Source organism: Rhincodon typus, chromosome 13 (genome assembly GCF_021869965.1).
Source record: "Rhincodon typus isolate 14 chromosome 13, sRhiTyp1.1, whole genome shotgun sequence".
Classification (NCBI taxonomy): Eukaryota; Metazoa; Chordata; class Chondrichthyes; order Orectolobiformes; family Rhincodontidae; genus Rhincodon; species Rhincodon typus.
Genome location: NC_063344.1, coordinates 53,463,422 through 53,477,726, shown reverse-complemented (window position 1 = coordinate 53,477,726; position 14,305 = coordinate 53,463,422). Strand labels below are relative to the sequence as shown.

The 14,305-nt window shown below is 41.0% G+C and overlaps 1 protein-coding gene across 2 annotated transcripts in view; it reads left to right on the top strand.

The window, feature by feature from the left end:
* The window catches only part of nmnat3 (nicotinamide nucleotide adenylyltransferase 3), a 65,340-nt gene extending 52,632 nt beyond the window's left edge, over positions 1 to 12,708 (top strand). The window contains exon 6 of one of the 2 annotated variants that reach the window (XR_007263550.1): positions 12,199 to 12,708. Coding sequence is in view for 1 of the 2 variants with exons in the window: in XM_048604726.1 (XP_048460683.1) it covers positions 12,199 to 12,252 (54 nt within the window). In the remaining variant the exon portion in view is untranslated. The remainder of the gene's footprint in view (positions 1 to 12,198) is intronic. The other variant, XM_048604726.1, reaches the window with a different exon arrangement.
* Positions 12,709 to 14,305: the final 1,597 nt, after the last annotated feature.

Sequence of the window (14,305 nt, the reverse complement as noted above, 5' to 3'; positions counted from 1 at the left end):
GTGGTGGTGATAAATTCCAGTTGGGCTTTTCCATATTGCATACAGCTGCCCCTTCTTTGTTGTGGTGATGGTGGCGACAGTGAAATTTTACAGTGCTGGATGGAGTTCTGATCAAGCAAGCTAATTTGTCCTGGATGGTGTCGAGCTTTTGAGTGTTGCTGGAATCGTGCTTATCTAGACAAGTGGAGCATATTCTGTCACACTCATGACTTATGCTTTGTAGATGGTAGACAGGCTTTAGGGAGCTACAGTGTGTGGAGAATAATGAGAAGTTTACCAATTTTTACTTAGAAAAAGCAGTTTTTTTTTCAAACTAACAAGTTTTATAAATAATACTGCATTTATCCAGATATTTTCAATATTATTTAATACAAAGACAAAGAGATGCTTTTCATCTATAGTTTATTTAAATCCAAATTCACTGGTGCCATTTCATGTTGGCAATGTTATCGGTGACAATTTGAATTTGTATTTTAAATGCATTTTTATTTCAAGTATTCAAATCTCTTTACCTGACTTGTGTTGATTCACAAATTTAGCAAAGTGAATGTGATCACCATGTTTATACATGATATTCAATGGCAAAACACTGTTGCTAACTTGTAACAAGAAGCTTTTATTTTAATGTGATCTGCATTGCAGTTTTGCTCTGAGCTACATTCCTGTCTGTAACATAACATGATCCTCTTACAGAAAATCTAAGTGTAATACCGTGGAAAAATGTTAATTTTTTTTTGCCATCGGATAGAGTCAGATGAGATTCACTGGACTAATACATGCTACAGGTAATAAAATTTTTGAAAGGTAGAATGAGGCCTTTAAAAAACGGTGGCCTAATTCCTAAAGCTGAGTTGACTGGTGACACCTTTTTAATATGAGTCTCACTTCATGCCAAGTGAAGAGATGCATAATTGGTGCAGGTCAGTCCAAATTTAGATTCCCTGCATTCTTTATTCATTGTTTTGGTCTCCAAAGCTTTCAGTATAATTGAATATGGGCTGATCTTTCAACAGACTTAATTTCACAATCATGAGAAACATATGCTGGGCTGTTGATGGTACTAAAATTCAAATTATTTCCCTTGTGTTTATGGCCTCAAATTTCTTTGAGGATCAGGAATGAATTAAGGGTGTAACTGGATCAGAAAGGGGTCAGTGGGGACAGGAGTCAGGGGTGGGTGATCTGTAGCTTCAGATCTCTGCTGCCCTTTGGTTTGGTGCCCACATTTCTTCAGAATAATGGTGATAGCATACTTCTGGTTTCCATTTGCTGTCTAGATGAGCTCATGGAAAGAACCCAGATTGATGGCAGGGTGACATCATTTGCCAGTGTACGGGTGCTGTATATCAATATGAAGAAAGCAAAAAGTCCTACAAACTATCAGACCAGACCCTACTAAGGTGGGAAATGCCAATTTCCTTTGTAAAGCATGCAGTTTTCCTGGTCTAATTTTTGCCACAGTTATTGTCCAAGAGAGGCTATTGTGGACACTATGAATACGCCCCTCTCGGCTGATACATGTTGAATATGCTACTGGCATTAATTCCTGACAATGTAACTGGCAGCCATGAGTTGCTGATCCATTGGACTGTCAGTTCACTTCCACAGTCAAAGTGGGAGTGAGGGTCTTCATACACTGCCTTGTCACATACTGTCTCAGATCTTCTGGTCAACAGAAAGTTCTCTCTAACGTACAATCTGTGACGTCTCGGAAATGACTGTCCTGGAAGTATAAACGTCCCGTGGGGAGTTACCCAACACTGAGTTGCTACTGAGTGTTGCACATTACTTCCCTGGATATTTACCCAGGAAATGTTAGACTGATTAAAACAGGTTCTCCCTCCTGAGGACCTGCACAGCTGACCCGCAAGGACTCTTGTGGCGCTATGGTAATGTCCCTGCCTCTGATCCAGAAGACCTGGGTTCAAGTCCCACCTCCTCCAGAAGTGTATGATAACATGTCTGAACAGGTTGATTAAAAATACAAGTGACCTCCAACCCCTGACCTGACTTCCCTATCCTACTGGCCCAGCCATCCTACCTAGTTACTGCTGTACCACTTGCCATGCCATCCCATCACCTACCACTGTCAGCCTAAAACTCACACCTACCCAGCTACCACACTAGCCCTCTGCCCCCTACCCTGTCACCTTACCAAGCCAGCACCCTACCCAATCCACGTACACACATGCAGAGCTACAGAGTCGCCCAATCTTCTCATACAATAACACATGAGAATTCCTGGTAAGCTTTACTTATGAGAATATGGCTTGTGATGCTGAAAAAAGCCGGGGCGGGGGGGGGTGCGCGGGGGGCGCGGGGTGTCTTCTGTCCAGATTCTTTGTGTCGCTCCCATGTGGGAGCCCCATGTGAAGAATCCTCCATTGGCAGATCACTTGAAAAAACCAGAGGGATTTTGTCTGATGTGGGTCAGAAATAGGAGGTTTCTATCCCTGATCAGAATATCTGGATCAATAACACACACCTGCTCTGCACCAAATTATCTGTCCCGGCATGACATTTTGTTACCAGCATGAGCCTCCAACCTGGCTTGCCTCACGATGATGAATTTCTTTCAACTTGCTGTACAGTTGCAGGTGTTAACTTGAAGCAGGTATGCTCTGCTTAGTACATAGACTTGATAGTTCTATCTTCTCCCCTGTATAAGATAATGTTTTTGGAGCCTTCCATAATGTCCTAGGTGCACCATGTAGTGGCATGGCCGTTGTAGAATCATAGAATCCCTACTGTGTGGAAGCAGGCCATTCGGCCCATTGAGTCCTCACCAACCCTCCGAACAGCATCCCAATCAGACCCACCCCTGCAACTCTATCCCTGTAACCCTGCATTTCCCATGGCTAATCCACCTAGCCTACACATCCCTGGGCACTTTGGGCAATTTAACATGGCCAATCCACCTAAACCTGCACACCTGTGGACCATTCAGGCCTTTTGCTTTCCAGCAGAGGTTGTATGATTGTCTGTTAACAAACTACCTCCTCAACACTGAGTTGCACCACCATGTGCTTACCCGGTTACCAAAACGTATTTATCTTCAATAAGTTTAGATCAACCTCTCAAAGGAGTCCCTCATGTCCTCAAATGCTTAATTCTAAAAACAAGTTGGTCTCTGCATTGGGGAACTATAGCTTTAGGATTTTGAACTCAGTCTTTGGTGGATCTTCACAGTTGTACAATACTGATTTGGATTTTGATTTGATTTATTATTGTCACCTGTACCAAGGTAAGTGAAAGGTGTTGTCTTACATGCTTTACAGGCAGATTGTACTGTACAAGTGCATCAGGATAATAGAACAGAGTGCTGGATACAATGTTGCAGCTGCCGAGAAGGTGCAGAGAGAGATCAACATTAAAATTAAAGAGGTCCATTCAGAAGTCTGATAACAGCGGGGAAGAATCTGTTCTTGAATCTGTTCGTGCGTGTATTCAAACATTTATATCTACTGCCCAACGGAACAGGGGGGAAGAGCAGAACCAAGTTGGAAGGGATCTTTGATTATGCTCGTTGCTTTCCCAAGACAGCCAGAAATATAACTGAAGTCAATGGATAGGAGGCTGATTTGTGTGATGGACTGGGCTGTGTTCACCACCCAGGTAGTTTCTTTCAATCTTGGGAAGAGCAGTTGTCATTGCTACACAGTGATGCATCCAGATAGGATGCTTTCAATGGTGCATCTATAAAAATTTGTAAGAGTCTTTATGGACATGCTGAATTTCCTTAGCCTCCTGAGGAAGTGGAGGGGTTGCTGTGCTCTCTTGACCATAGCATCAGTATGGGTGGACCAGGATAGATTGTTGGTGATCATCACTCCTAGGAGCACAATGTTCTCGACCATCTCTACCTTGACACGAGTGAAGCAGACAGCGGCGTGCCCTCCACTCTACCTCCTGAAGTCAATGACCAACTCCTTCATTTAGCCGACATTGTTGGAGAGATTGTTGTCTTTACACCATGCCATTGAACACTGTATCTCCTTCCTATACTCTGTCTCATTGTTGTTTGAAATCTGACCTACGATGGTGGTGTCGTCAGCATAATTCACTCTTTTGTATTCTCTTGTTGAACATGAACTTCTCAAAAAGTACATTCTTGAATATTGGCTGTACTGAGATATCTTCTCAGCTGCCTAAGAGAACTAACCCAATGCCAGCTTTATTCCTGTCTTCAAACACAGCCCAGTCTGTTCATGAGGGACAGACTTTGTGTGCTTTGTTCACATTCACTGTAAGCAATGGTTCTACCAAATTGCATTTCTCCTTCTCAGCCAACTCCATCCCCAGAGAGCAGCACTAATGCTCACTTAAATCTCTTCAACTTTTCTTCAAACGCATCACATAAAATACTGCAGAAGCTGAGGTGTGGTAGAGCACCTCCTACCTCTTTAGGCTTCAGTTTTTGCATATATTAAAAACCATGCCAGCTCTCAAGATGCCCCCCAAAATAATGACTTTTACTTTAAACAATCCACCACTGTCACATTGCATCAATACTTCTTTAAATTAGCAGACGTAGGTGAACACACAGGAATCCCATGCTGAATCCCATAATGATTATTCATATACTTACTCAGGTTTAATAAAATATGACCTGCAACACTCCAACAGTCAATTTTGATCTTGTGCTAATTTCTTTCAGGATTGCTGTATCAGCACAAAAGTAGTAATTTTGGTTTTGAATGCACAATCAGGAAGGACTTGTGAGCATCAAGAAGGTATAGCATCTTTAGTTTATATTCCATTCGGATATTTTGTTGTGCTGAAAGCAATGTCAGCAGTTCACAGAACCAGTGTCGAGCTATGTCAGACTTAAATAATGGCAGCAAACATCTCTACCACATCATATTATATGAATCTCTTGAAAGGTTTTTCCTTCCCTTTTATTAAAGTTAACACAAGCAATGCGCATGAAGATTCATGTTTCAATTGTAATGCCTCCAATTCATCGGAGCCTGTCGACATGAGTTTCCAGCTAATACCGATAGAATTTATTGATAGGCTTTTGTCAATGCTAATATTATTCAAGCAACATGTATGAATGTATTTTCAAGACGTAGACTTTCTAATTACAGTTTTTAAAAATTCTATGAGGAATAGCGAATTGTCAGTTGTGAACTCTATATAGCTTATATATACACTTTTAAAGTACCTTAAGTATATTATGATACAAGTGAAAATAAGATGAGAGTCATTGTTCACAAATATTGTTCGATTTCATTTATGATTCTAATTCCATGGAAATGTTGATCAGGATAAAAAATTGCACCCCAACTGCAATAGGACCATACCACACTTGCAATTTTAGAGAAAATGATCTGAATACAATTCAGTTTTCAAAAGCAGTTTCCACTAATGATCAAATTATAGTGTGGCATGGTGTTCACCCCCTTGGTTTCATTGCACACATTGTAACTGTGAAGTAGCCTAATAATGACACTAGTGATGAGAGATTGCAGCTTTCGACCCACCCAATAGGATTAGAGACATAGGACAGTTACAAGGGACAAACCTTTTTTTAGAAACATCTGATACGCATTCAACCACATCCATCAGAAATTCTGGCCACTAACTTCTTAGTCATCAGGTAAGAATGTAAAAATGTATTTTTATTTGTGATCCAAGCTTATCATTATAAAGGCAATTAAACTACCAAAAGAAATGCAGCAGTTTAAAATTGTCCTGCTGTTTATCTTGGACATGCTGATCTCAGATATTGAATGAAGTTGTCTTGCATTTGCAATAAAAGTTTCAATCAGTGTATGTTAGTTTGTACAAACATCATTCTTCATCTCCAGGTAGCAGCCTTAATTATTCAAGGGTCGTCAAACGATGGCTTATGCTGTGATTTTCCAATGGTTGGGGCTAGGCAAGGATGCAGGTCTCAGACTGCCTAAACCAGAATGGAGGAATTAACAACACTGTTGCCTAATGTGTGGTTCAGAATAATGCCATCTAACTTCACTTGCCTCCTAAACATTATTAAATTTTGAGAAACAAAAGAAGCTCCAATAACCAATTATGGGCAATTTGTTAATAAAAGGGAGATGCTGAGAAGTATAGAGACAAGCTGTCAACAACACCCACCTGCCAGGAAATATGGGACAGACAACTGAAGAGAAAGCATTTTATGCACATTCACAAATATATCTTTCCCTCTCTGACACATCACCATGCAGCACAAAAAACCCTGACTAATATTGAAGGAGAATAGGCAATGGATTTGACCACTACCAGCAAGGAGAAAGACTTAAAAAGGACATGGGGGCAACTTTTTTTTATAAGTGGTTGTGTGTGGAATGAACTTCCAAAGGAAGTCGTGGATGCGGGTACACTTAGAACATTTAAAAGACGTTTGGCTAAGAAAGGTTTGGAGGGATATGGGCCAAGTGCAGGTAGGTGGCACTAATTGGTTTGGGATTATGGTTGACATGGACTGGTTGGACTAAAACATCTGTTTCTGTGCTGTATGACTCTATGATGTGTCTCTCCACTACCCTTCCCCAACACAGTCTACTGTCTCCAGATCAAACTGATTAGGAGAAGTCAAGAACAAGCAGGTTGGCTCAACACCCTGACCAGGATTACTCGCCGTACCCATACAGTGACACCAGCAAGCTTGGCCATATTGCTTGCACAAGCATCAGGCAGTGAAAATTTGTAGGTGGTGGTTTCATAAAATATGTGTATGAATAAACAAATATTTTACATTTGGAAAACCTGCAATAGCTCAGGACATCAGCAAATTTTTACTTTGCTAAGATGGAGTAATGATCAAGTTCTTGGATTACATTATAAAATTGTCAGAGGATTACATAAATGAAGCAGGAGATGACGCCTGAATGCATTTATACATAATAAACTAAAAGTACAATGAATCTGGTGATTGACATGTCATCAAGGCCTGTTTTAGTGTGATTTACTGATGATCTGCCACTAAACACACCGTTGCTTAGCTCCAGTAGCATAAGGACAAGCTGTGGCTCACGTAAAACTGAAGTATTCAATGAACTTCTGTTGTAGCACCTGGTATCTGCATGTATACATTACATTCTCAGGCACTTATGTGTTGAGGCTTAAATGAAGCAATTTGGAGATAGTGCAACATGCTTAACTTAGTGAATCATGCTGCAAGAGGACATAGCTCAAAAAGATGGAGACTGTGAGCTTTATACCAGGTCACATAACATGTTATGGTGATGTCACCATATTGTATATTTGCTTCCAGGCATGACACAACATCACTTCTTTTAAAAAGAAAAGAAACCCCAAACCAATATACATCATTGTTCATAGACAAGTGTTGTCAATGCAACAATTATAGAGACATACAAAACGAAGTTAACAAGATTAATAATTCAAACTTCAGTATTACATTTTGAAGGATTGATTGAATCATTCTGATCTGGTAATCATATAACCATTTGGAGAGGTATGTTATTCTTGGATCCCTTTGGCTGACAATTTTCTTGTCTTGCTGCTAGTTGCTGTTGCTCAGGATCATTGCACAGCCATCATCATCGGAGATAGTAGGAACTGGTGATGCTGTAGTCTGAGATAACAAGGTGTTGAGCTGGAGGAACACAGCAGGCCAGGCAGCATCAGAGGAGCAGGAAAGCTGAAGGGTCCAGACCCGAAATGTCAGCTTTCCTACTCCCCTGATGCTGCCTGACCTGCTGTGTTCCTCCAGCTCCACATCATCATCGGAGTTTTTTTTTTGACTCACTATGTGCATGGTTGGCGAGTCTGGATTTCTTACTTGCATTCTCTGTCTGGTGCATGGTAGTTCTGTACCTGCTCGCTGATGTTGTATCTGCTTAGTTCTCCCTGTGTTTGAAGGGAGAATACCTGTAGTTCTTTCATTCTCATCACTGTGGCTGTGCTTTGAAGTTGATGTACGGTTACGGGTGGCACAGTGGCTCAGTGGTTAGCACTGCTGCCTCACAGCACCAGGGACCTGGGTTCGATTCTGCCCTTGGGTGACTGTCTGTGTGGAGTTTGCACATTCTTCCTGTGTCTACGTGGGTTTCCTCCGGGTGCTCCGGTTTCCTCCCACAGTCTAAAGATGTGCAGGCTAGGTGGATTGGCCATGCTAAATTGCCCCTAGTGTTCAGAGATGTGTAGATTAGGTGGATTATAGTGATGGGTCTGGGTAAGATGCTCCTAGGGTCAGTGTGGACTTGTTGGGCCGAAGGGCCTGTTTCCACACTGTAGGGATTCTATGATGATGAAGTTAGAAGCTGAGATCTATGCGTTCTGGTAATCCTGCCACTGATGAACCAATAGTATCTCTACCAGGTAAAGGATTTCAGGAATTCAAGTACAACTTACATATTGGCATTGTGGTGCAATTTTACTATTGCATGGACTCTCCAAGTTCACAGATGAAACAAAGTTGGATAGCAGGGTGAACTGTGGGCAAGATGCAGACATGTTTCAGTTGATTCGGACAAATTGAGTATGTGGACAAATACATGGCAGATGAAGTATAATGCTGAAAAATGTAAGGTTATCTGCAATAGTAGCAAAAGCAGAAAGGCAGATTATTGCCTGAATTATGATAGATTAGGAAGTTCATAGTGAGTGGTTTGTTGGGGGGGTGGTGGATGGGGCTGGGGAGGTGGTGGTACAATGAGACCTGGGTGTCTTTGTACACCCATTACTGAAGGTAAGCATGCAGATGCAGCATGCAGTGAACAAGGCAAACAGTATGTTGCTCTTTATTGTGAGAGAATTTGAGTAGAGTAGGAGCGATCTTTTGATGCAATTATACAGGGCTTTGGTGAGGGCACACCGGAGTATTCTATGCAGATTTGGTCTCCTGATCTGAGAAGGATGTTCTGGCTATGGAGGGAGTGCAACAAAGGTTTAGCAGACTGATTCCTGGAATGACAGGTCTGGTGTATGAAGAGATAATGGATTGGTTAGGACTGTATTCGCTGGTGTTTTGAAGAATGGGGGGGAGGGGTGCAGGCAGAGGGGAATCTCACAAAAGTCTATATCTAACAGGACTAGATAAGAGTGCAGGAAGGATGTTCAGGGACTCCAGAACCAGAGGTTCACTGTCTCAGGATATGGGGTACCTCATTTAGGAGTGAGCTAAGGAGAAGTGTCTTCACCCAGGCAATGGGGAACCTGTGGAATTCTCTGCCACAGAAAGCAGTTGAAGCCAAGACATTGAATGTTTTCAAGAAGGAGTTAAAAATATTTCTTAAGGCTGAAAGGATAAAGGGTGATGGGGAGGAAGTGGAAAAGGGTATTGAGTTGGATGATCAGCCATGATCATATTGAATAGCAGGCTCAAAATGCTGAATGACATATTCATGCTCTGTTTTCTATGTCTCAGTGAGCTGTTATATGCTGTGGGATAGGTTTTTGTAGCTTGTACTAGGAAGAATAGCCAAGGTCTTTTCCCCAGGGTAGTGGAGTCCCAAACTAGAGGGCAACGGTTTAAGATGAGAGGGGAAAGATTTAAAATTGATCTATGGGGCAACTTTTTCACGCAGAGGGTGGTGCATGTATAGAATGAGCTACCAGACTAAGTGGTGGAGTCTGGCACAATTACAACATTTAGAACACATCTGGATGCATACATGAATAGGAAGAGTTTAGAGGGATATGTGCCAAATGCTGGCAAATGGGACTAGATCAATTTGGGATATCTGGTTGGCATGGACGAGTTGGACTGAAGAGTCTGTTTTTGTGTTGTACAGCTCTATAACTCTAAGTATACATGTTGGGCTATCTGTCTTTTAAAATGCGAAGTGGTAATATGTTGGCACTATCTCCTGTATCAATTTTAGCTTTCAGGGTGTGTGAACCTGCCTTAGGGGGACATACAAAGCTAATGATCATAAAAGTACCTCCATGTTTTATACCAGCGAGGTAGCATGTGAAAGTGACAATGCGGAAGGCTTGGTCATCTTCCAAAGGTTGCTTTTCAGTTTGTTGGCTGTTCACTTTGTTTGGAAGGGTTTCTATGCTGCCAGTGATGTGGTATTGCACTATTATGTTGGTCACCTGGGTCTTGTTCTGGGGTCTGTTTCAGCTTTTGAGACCAGATTTTCTGCATGTGTGCCCAATGTCCTTGATGCCACCTGCTTTTCAAATAAGAGGACATGCCAGACAACCCCTGTGGGTGTGACAAACCATTTCAATGATAAACCTTTCTGCTTTGGTGCACTATGCTGACCATAGAAATAACGTTATCAGCACCTAAAGCATGTAATTGCTGTTGGCCTGCCTCTGTGGCTTCATGCTGGCATCCATCTTCCAGCAACGTATTGAAGGTATCACTCCGTTACTTGCCCAGAAAATCTTTTTAGAAGGCTTTGATCGGAAATCAAACCCATGCCTTTTGCAGTGGCATTTGGCATCAAAGTCATCAGTAAATACTTGGGCTTTCTGCCTATGAGTTGGAGTTTGTTAATCTGAAAGTTGATTTGTAGTTTAAGCTGGTCTTCAAGTACTCTTCAGATTGTCACCTGATTTTTTTTTGTGTGAGTTCTTTTTCAATATGCTAATTCAGTAAAGCCCCTCCTTTCTGGCTTGATCTGCTTTACAAAGCTTGTGGAGCTGTGGTTCAATGAAGATGTCACTCATCACCCAATCCATAGTCAAGTTGTTTGCCTTCCATTTCTTGTTGCTACAATTTGAGTCTGATAGTACCGTGCTGAAGAAAAGCCATACCAAACTTGACCTTTGGTCTCTCTTCACAGGTTTTCTCCTAGACCTGCTGAGCTTCTCCAGGATTTTTTTATTTTAGTTAAGCTGATAGTGTCCTTTGATTGTCAATGTTAGCTTTAAGCATGTAAGATTTTTTTAGCTGCAGATTTTACTTTTAAACCTGTAATAAGAAGCCTTATTACTGCTGCAACTTAACTTTTATTTGGGAAGGAGGTAGAAACATTGTTCTTCAGTTTTGTAAAAGAGATAGAGGGCTGTTAGCTTGATAGGTCTTGAAATTTAACAAGAGAGGAGGCACATTTGCATCCTGGCTATTCACTTTTGGAGATCCGTACTCAAACTCAGTGGGTATGGTTGTCCAAATGCTTTGAAGCCTAGGGCTGTCTAACCTTCAATGGAGATTATTTTATAAGCAATTTGTTTATTACTGCAGGTGTTAGCAAGATGTGATATATCATGATATACTGAAGATCTATCATTATCACGCTGATACTGAAGTTATGAAGAAGGACTTTTTTTTATTGCACTTCATCAATGATGCACACTGGTTTCAAAGACTCCTCTAACACCTTGCAAACCCATGTGTTCTACTGTGTAGAAGAACAAGGGCTGCTACCTGCATGATCCACTCCAGGCCACAAAGCATCCTGACTTGGAAGTATAACAGCATTCCTTCAGCATTGCTGGGTTAAAATTCTGGAACTCCCTTGCACTGTGATGTCCCATACCCTAAGGACTGCAAAAAAGCTGATGGCCAGTGCATTCTCCAGGGCAATTAGCCAACAACACTCACATCCCATGAACAAGTTTTTTAAGAATGGCCTAATTGAAATTCGCAGCAGGTTTTTGTTTGTTGTAATGACCTGTTTCTGTTTCTGTGTTCATGGCAGGGTTCCAAATTAAAAATCCTGCAGAACTGGTACTTGGGTAATTCAGTATATATTATCAGGATCGAGTTTTATGCTGCCAGAGATCAAGAGAAGCAGAGTGTTTGTAGATAATAAGTGTTAAAAAGAGAGTAATTCAAAATTATGAAGAGTTTGGATAAGTTAAATGGGGGAAAATATTTACAGATTATTGGCATACAGCTGAATATTTTAAACAAATTACTTGCAAATTAGGCAAACCTGGTCATTTTCCAATTTATCATCTGAGCATAATTGCAGCATTTGTTATGGTTACTAATTAGAACTAAGGAAACCTGAGGACAAAGAGCTTCAAACCCCCATTGTTCCCTGTGAACATTGCCCAGAATATTAATTGATTTTATACATGCAATAAACAAAATATATATTTTCATGACTCTGCTTAATGAACAGTTAGGTAATGTGCACAATGGGAAGAAACCATTTGAGTTTGACTCTCATCTTGTTATGATAGTCACTGTGATCAGGAATATCCCATTTTCAAGAAAAGAAATCAAAGCATAAAATCAATCTTTTGTGAGACGCTGAAGGCTATAATACAGGGTTACTTAATAATCATCATTGATTTCAGCTAAAGAGATTTCAGAGTCTGACCGGAAAATGCATTGCAGCGTTCTTCAATTAATCGGATCAAGAGGCTCACATTGTGCGAGTCGGGCTGATAAAGAGTGTTGGACTATAGTCTCTACATGTTTGTGAACTCAGCAAGGACAAACCTGCAAACCGTGGCAAAAACTTCAGCTCTTCTGTTTCTGAAGATTTAGAAATGTCAACTGATTTCAGTGGATACTGGAAAATGATATCCAACGAGAACTTTGAAGAGTACCTGAAAGCATTAGGTAAAAATCTGACAATTGGTGTCGGTGTAAACCAATCTTGCACTCAGAATTTGGCACAATATTTAAACTAATGTTTTGAGAATTGACAGTAAGATGGCAAAGTCGATATCAATGCAACTTTTCAATGAGAGTGCTCTTGTCTGTTGAAGCGTTTCCATGTTTTCTGATGGAATCAGTTTAATCAGGGCTCTGTTTTTGAAAGGAAATTTTTGCTGCAATTAATGATATTATTAAAACCTAATTATGAAACATCAGAAGTTTTTCATTGGTTACGGAGTTCTTTAGATGCTAAAAGATATAATAAAAATTCAAGTCTTTCACTAATACCAATTCAACAATATGCAGCATGACAGAGTTACAGGAGATTGAATTTATAGCTTACTTCAGGAATTTTATCCTACATCAAACATCAGAGCCTTCATTTTAATTAACATCAGTGTTATACCACATACTCGATGATGTGTAAAGTTAGAGGCTGTTCAGCGTAAGTTGACCCAACTCATTTTTAGTACAGACTTATGAAGAAAGGTCAAACAGGTTAGGACTATATCCTTTGAGTTTAAAAGAATGAAAGGTAATTTGATAGAAAGATATAAGATTCACATGGAGCTGCTGGATTGGCTACCAAGAAAAGGTTTCCTCTTGTGAGAGAGGCAGGAACAGAGGGACACTGTTTAAGAATATGAAGTCACCCCTTTTAAACAGAGATGAGATGAATTTCTTTTCTCTCAGAAAGTTGTTACTATGTGGAATCCTCTGCACTTAAAACAGTGGAGGCTGAATCGGCTGAATTTCTTCAAGACTTAATAAGATATTTGATAAACAGCGAAGCCAAGGACTGTGGAAAGCAGACAAGAAAGTGGAGCTGAGACCATAGCCAGATTAAACATGCTTTTCTTTTATTATTATTTTTCACTTTGGGGACAGGGATGTTGCTGGCTATGCCAGCATTTATTACCAATCCCTAGCTGCCCTTGAGAAGATGATGGTGAGCTGCCTTTTGAACCACTGCAATCCATGTACTGTAGGTTGACCCCAATGCCCTTATGGAGGGTATTCCAGGATTTTGACCCAGCGACAGTGAAGGAATGGCGATATATTTACAAATCAGGATGGTGAGTGGCTTGGAGGGGAACTTGAACGTGGTGGTGTTCCCATTTATCTGCAACTTTTGTCCTTCTTGATAGAAGTGATTGTGGGTTTGGAAGGTCCTGCTTAAGGATCTTTTGGTGAAATTCTGCAGTGCAACTTGGAGACACTACACACTGTCAGTGATGTTGGGAGTGGATACTTGTGCATGTGGTGCCAATCAAGCGGGCTGCTTTGTCCTGGATGGTGTCAAGCTTCTTTAGTGTTGCTGGAGCTGCAGCCATCCAGGCAAGTGCGGAGTATTCCACCACATTCCTGACTTGTCCCTATTAGATGGTGTATAGGTGTTGAGGAGTCAGAAGGTGAGTTAATTGCTGCAATATTCGTAGTCTCTGACTTGATCTTGTAGTCACTGTATTTATAAAGCAAGTCTGGTTCAATTTCTGGTCAGTGCTAACACCTGGCATGTTGAGGGATTCAGTGATGGTAATGACATTAAATGACAAGATGTGGTGGTTAGATTGTCTCTTACTGGTGATGGTCATTGCCTGACATGTGTGCGGTGTACTTGCCACTCCTTAGCCCAAGTATGGATATTGTCCAGATCATGTTGCATTTGAACGTGGGCTGCTTCAGTGTCTGAGGAGTTGCAAGTGGTGTTGAACATTGTGCAATCATTGGTGAATATCCCCACCTCTGACCTTATGATGGAGGGAAGGTTAATGATGAAACAGCAGAAGATAGTAGGAA